This window comes from Oncorhynchus masou, chromosome 31 (assembly GCF_036934945.1).
Source record: "Oncorhynchus masou masou isolate Uvic2021 chromosome 31, UVic_Omas_1.1, whole genome shotgun sequence".
NCBI lineage: Eukaryota > Metazoa > Chordata > Actinopteri > Salmoniformes > Salmonidae > Oncorhynchus > Oncorhynchus masou.
Genome location: NC_088242.1, coordinates 35,370,211 through 35,376,119, shown reverse-complemented (window position 1 = coordinate 35,376,119; position 5,909 = coordinate 35,370,211). Strand labels below are relative to the sequence as shown.

Genomic DNA, 5,909 nt, shown 5'->3' with positions numbered 1-5,909 from the left:
CCTGAATCTGTCATGAGTCATTCCTTTTTATGGATCATTTTCATTCTGTATAGCACCAGTAAAATTGTATTTGAATTGTCGTTATTGAAAACACCTCAATAGACATGACTCAAAAGTATTATGAATTCCACTGCTGCCCATGACACAAGATTATTTGAACTTTTATTGTTATGTAAGGCTGTCACTAACGTCAACATCAAATGCCAAATACAAGGCAAAGATGAGTTATGCAATTTTTGTGAAATAAATCCGCATCATATGTGATGATGCTGGGTCGGTGCCGAAACTTTTAGCCGTGCGGACCATTAAGAGCGGCAATAGGCTGTTGGGTTTACTGTACCACGCTCACGCTGGTGTCGTCACACACTGGTGATGTGCCTTTGATTTCAGTAAACAATTTGATAGTGCTCCAGCGCGTCTCCAACCGTGTACTCCTGTACACTGTGTCCTGACACAGGATAATGGTCATTATGAAAAGCTCGAGAGGATTACAACTCGCCTTCAGAATTTATAAGCGAAGTCATCACTCAGTTGGAATTATTGGAGCGCCTTTTTCAAAAGGACAAGTAAGTAGTCAATATTTTATTATAGGCTAGCCTACTTATTATAGGCTATTGATAGGTTTTCGTATGGGCTTAATAGACTACCGTTAGATGCAATATATATGTTTTAATGTATTGCTGTAATAGGCCTACACAGTCCCATAAATATATATCTGCTGCAGCCGCGGGATGGTGTGGAGAAAGGACCAGACCTCATTCGCGCAGCCGGATTGGTGGAGAAGCTTAAAGCGCAAGGTGACGTCCTGGTAGTGATTTTACACTCATTCTGTGATATAGGCTAGCTAGGTAGCTCCAGTGCAGAAATTAAGACATCTGAACTGAATCAAATGGTGCGAATATAGAATGCACAGTATTGTCAAAGTATTTGTTTTCCCGAAAGAAATAATGAAATTATCCTGTACATTCCCAAATTGCAATATTTGCATCAGTATCCTATTGATTTAATCAAATGACTATGTGATCTGAGCTCTTATGAGGAAGTCACGAGACTGCCAACCTTTTCGTTGACTTGCCTGGTAGAGATGTTGAGGTGAATTCATTAACATATTGGGGATCCGTTTGAAACCTGGTGTCAAATGGCAACATCATTTACACAAGCTAAGGGCATGATTTATTTTCCATAACCAAGTTCAATTCCAGTGCAGTTCTGAACAAACTATGTGAATAAGTGATATTACATAGGCTAGGCTCCAGAAATAATCCTATTGGAAAAAATAGACTTGAATTTGAGCTCATGACCAGAGCATAACAAGGACAGGAGTTTCCTTTGGAAAGACTACCTGTAAGACTGAACTGTCTTTTGAATTGTTTATTCGTGGGAAGTCTTATTGGGACATCCGTGACCGTGAGAGTGACAGAGGGATCTGTGTGATCCAAGTGGATTAACATGTGAGCAGGATCAATCACTCTGTGTGTGGGGGTGTGTCCTCCTCTGGCCATGTGTGTGATCACGTGAGATCAGAGACATCCTAAGCACCCTCTCTGTTTTATTCATATCACACAGGAGAAGGCATCTGATAGGCCTAGCTCTTTTGACCTTGCATCACTCCCCCTTCCATGTTTGTGTGTATGTGTTTGGGTCACGACAATGGCAGCCTCCTGCATTCAGCATGCATGCCAGTGATAACATTCTCACTCATTAAACCGGCAGCAACAGTTGGGGCACTCTGAGGACAAGTGCCCTGTCAATCCTTAGCCTGACTGTGCCCTACAGAGAGAATAGCAGACAGCAGCCTGATCTCATAGACGAGACATAATGTAGTAAATGTAATTCCGAGATACTCAAATTAGTATGATATGTTACGTTTGGTATGGTTACATAAAACGGAAGGTTACTTGAGGCAAAAACGAAAGTGGGGTGGTTGGTCGGGGTGGATGAATGGGCGTATAACGCGAATGTCTAGCAACCCAAAGCGTGTTTGAATCTCACTATAGACAATTTTAGCTAATTAGCAACCTTTCAATTACTTACAACTTTTTGTCTACTTTGCAATGACTTAGAATGTTAGCTAACCCTAGCCTAGCTAACATTAGCCACAACAAATTAGAATTCATAACATATTGTATGTTTTGCAAATTCCAACATATTGTAAGTTTTGCAAATTCGCAACATATCTTACGAAATGGATGAAGGATATGAAAAATGAATACATACCATACGAAACAAAATATATAATTTCATATGGTGATACTATTATTTATGTACTGAATAATACAAAAGTAATTTATTTAAACTAGGAGAGAGTACATTTGCATCTGATTGTGAAATGTTTATTTTGCAATCACTAACATAGTAACAGACATAGTAAAATAAATATTTAATTAATCATTTATTTAAACTAGGAGAAAGGTCATTTGCATCGGATTGGGAAATGTTTATTAATGGAGGGAATGTAACATTTAGCGTTTTTGTAAAATGGAGGGGATTTAACATTTAGCATATTGGCAAAAAGTACGAGTTTTAACATTACCAAAATGGCAGTAAAATCAGAGGTTAGGACGAGTTTAGAACATGTACAGGGATGGACCATTATAAACATTGTGGTAATCCATTGACATCTGCATCGGAGCCATGAGTTTGCAACTTTTCTTTTCTGTCTAAGTGATCCATGGACAGATCATGCCTTGATTTTTTTAAACATGAGATTACTGTAGGTGCATTGACTAATGCGTTTTCTTATGTCAATTGTGTTGCCCAATCTCATCCTACACAGGCTGTGCGGTCAGAGACTATGGCAACGTGACGTTTGAGGAGGTGGCCAACGATGAGCCAATAGGCAATGTGAAGAGACCCAGAGCCGTGGGCAGCGCCAACCAACGTCTGTCTGCTGCCGTCCACGCTGTGAAAAATGACGGACACACCTGTGTGATGCTGGGAGGAGACCACAGGTGCGTGTGTGTATGTCACATGTCTGTGTGTGTCTCTCATATTCACCCGTAGTAGAGCAAGTGCCCAGTGTAAACAACCAGCCAAAATACACCTACAATTATTGAGGGTTAGGGGTTTTTCCCTAACAATGTGATGTGGAATTCACTCCAAGTTTGGTCTGTGTCCAGTTTGGCTATAGGCTCGATCCAGGGGCATGCAGCAGCTAAGAAGGACCTCAGTGTGGTATGGGTGGACGCCCATGCAGACATCAACACACCCCTGACCTCCCCTACAGGCAATATCCATGGACAGCCCATGTCCTACCTCATCCACGAGCTGCAATCCAAGGTGATTTCTCTATCTCTCCCTCTTTTAGCCATCCCCTAGTTTTTATATTTCAAATACTGTATCATTAAGTTTGACCAGTTAATGTTATACCTTTATGCAATATCTGTTTTATTTGGGGGGGGGGATTTATCGTGAGACTCTTCCTCTTCCTGTGCACGTCATGAATCATGAATTTCTACAAATTGATTATGAAATTAAAACATTTGAAAGAGAATAGTCATATGAATTGTGTTTACATTTTAGGTGGTGACATGTCAGATAGTACCAGTCAAACGTTTGGACATCTACTCATTCAAGGGTTTTTCTTTATTTTTACTATTTTCTACATTGTAGAATAATAGTGAAGACATCAAAACTATGAAATAACGCATATGGAATCATGTAGTAACCAAAAAAGTGTTAAACAAATCTAAATATTGTAAGTAAGAATTTGTTCTTAACTGACTTGCCTAGTTAAATAAAGGTTAAATAAAATGTTTTAAATGATAGCTTCTCTAAGTGCAAACCAGATGGTATGGCGTATCATTTCAGAATGCTGTGGTAGCCATGCTGGTTAAGTGTGCCTTGAATTCTAAATAAATCACTGACAGAGTCACCAGCAAAGCACCATCACATCTCCGCCTCCAGGCTTCACGGTGAGAATCAGACATGCAGAGATCATCCGTTTACCTATTCTGTGTCTCACAAAGACACAGCAGTTGGAACCAAAAATCTTACATTTGGACTCATCAGACCAAAGGACAGATTTCCACCGGTCTAATATCCATTACTCGTGTTTCTTGGCCCAAGCAAGTCTCTTTTTCTTATTGGTCCTTTAGTAGTGGTTTCTTTGCAGCAATTCGACCATGAAGGCCTGATTCACGCAGTCTCCTCGGAACAGTTGATGTTGAGATGTGTCTGTTACTTGAACTCTGTGAAGCATTTATTTGGGCTGCAATTTCTGAGGCGGGAAACTAATGAACTTGTCCTCTGCAGCGGAGGTAACTCTGGGTCTTCCTTTACTGTGGCAGTCCTCATGAGAGCCAGTTGACTGCACTTGAAGAAACTTTCAAAGTTCTTGACATTATCTGCATTGACTGACCATGTCTTAAAGTAATGATTGACTGTCATTGCTCTTTGCGTATTTGAGCTGTTCTTGCCATAATATGGACTTGGTCTTCTGTATACCACCACTACCTTGTCACAACATAACGGATTGGCTCAAACGCAATAAGAAGGAAAGAAATTCCACAAATGAACTTTTAACAAGGCACACCTGTTAATTGAAATGCATTCCAGGTGACTGCCTCATGAATCTGGTTGAGAGAAAGCCAAGAGTGTGTAAAGCTGTCATCAAGGCAAAGGATGCCTACTTTGAAGAATCTGTTTAATTTGTTTAACACTGTTTTGGTTACTACATGATTCCATTTGTGTTGTCTTCACTGTTATTCTACGATGTAAAAAAATATATAGAAATAAAGATAAACCCTGGAACGAGTAGGTCTGTCCAAACGTTTTGACTGGTTCTGTACATGGGCATGAGCTACAGTTCTGGATGCAGACTTGTCTCTGTTTCTTTGATTAGATTCCAGTTCTGCCAAATTTCTCTTGGATAAAGCCATGCGTATCAGCCAAAGACATAGTCTACATTGGCTTGAGAGACGTGGATCCAGAGGAGCAGTATGTTTTTGCCTGTCATCCTGTATCATACACTATCTTATCATGACCTTGCACTACATAATTGTTGACAGGAGAATTTAAAAAGAGATATCTCCCATTCCAGCCATATCCTGAAGCTACTGGGTATCAAAGTTTACTCCATGACTGAGGTGGATCGCCTTGGAATCGCCAAAGTGATGGAGGAGACATGTGACTACATCTTCTCAAAGTATGTAGCCTCAACAATTTCACTGTGTCATTTTAATTTCTTGCTATGACTAACTTGGGTACATCAATGGAAATATTGGGCATTGACACGTGTTAGACATGAATTAATTTCTCTGATTCAACAGGGTGAAGAAGCCCATCCATCTGAGCTATGACATCGACGCCCTGGACCCATCAATCTCCCCGGCCACAGGAACCCCAGTAGTGGGAGGGCTGACCTACAGGGAGGGAATCTACATCACAGAGCACATCAGTCAGACAGGTGAGAGATCACAGATGCACATAAAACAGAGATGATAACACGCACACACAGATGCACATCAACAGAGATGATAACATGCACACACAGATGCACATCAACAGAGATGATAACGCGCACACACAGCGAGAGATGGGAGCGTATCGGTATTGATGCTGCTCCAATGTACTGTTGAGTCTGTGTGTGTGGTCCGTCAGGTGCGCGTTGAGCGATGTTTTCTCTTTGTGCAGGGCTGCTGTCTGCAGTGGACATGGTGGAGGTGAACCCTAAGAGGGGCAGGACAGATGATGAGATCAGCTCCACGGTCAACGCTGCAGTAGATCTGATACTTGGCTGCTTCGGAAGGCTTCGGGAGGGAAACCACCCTGCAAACTACAAGATGCCCCTGCCTTGAGCTGCCAACCACCACCAGAATCTACTGTTACGATAAAGGGCTCTGGCCATCAAACGCAATCTTTTGTATTAAATCATGGAGATTAAAATACTTTTTTTCCCACAGAATTTT

General features: G+C 41.1%; 1 protein-coding gene across 2 annotated transcripts; it reads left to right on the top strand.

Annotated features, from left to right (window-relative positions):
- The first annotated feature begins 366 nt into the window (after window positions 1-366).
- On the top strand, window positions 367-5,905 carry LOC135523872 (arginase-1-like). 2 transcript variants are annotated; one of them, XM_064950853.1, is made up of 8 exons: window positions 370-566; window positions 725-797; window positions 2,777-2,951; window positions 3,120-3,279; window positions 4,844-4,938; window positions 5,042-5,146; window positions 5,271-5,407; window positions 5,635-5,905. In XM_064950853.1, exons 1-8 carry the CDS (start codon window positions 462-464, stop codon window positions 5,796-5,798), a joined length of 1,014 nt encoding a protein of 337 aa, XP_064806925.1. In that variant the 5' UTR covers window positions 370-461; the 3' UTR covers window positions 5,799-5,905. The 2 variants fall into 2 exon arrangements, with proteins under 2 accessions (XP_064806926.1, XP_064806925.1); XM_064950854.1 differs by lacking the exon at window positions 4,844-4,938 and having other exon boundaries at window positions 367-566; window positions 5,010-5,146.
- The last annotated feature ends 4 nt before the right edge of the window (window positions 5,906-5,909 follow it).

Coding starts and splice junctions, on each gene's coding strand:
- LOC135523872 (XM_064950853.1), top strand. CDS start 462: ATGGTCATTATGAAAAGCTCGAGAGGATTACAACTCGCCTTCAGAATT. Junction 798..2,776: donor GGAGAAGCTTAAAGCGCAAG/GTGACGTCCTGG, acceptor CATCCTACACAG/GCTGTGCGGTCAGAGACTAT. Junction 5,147..5,270: donor TGTGACTACATCTTCTCAAA/GTATGTAGCCTC, acceptor CTGATTCAACAG/GGTGAAGAAGCCCATCCATC.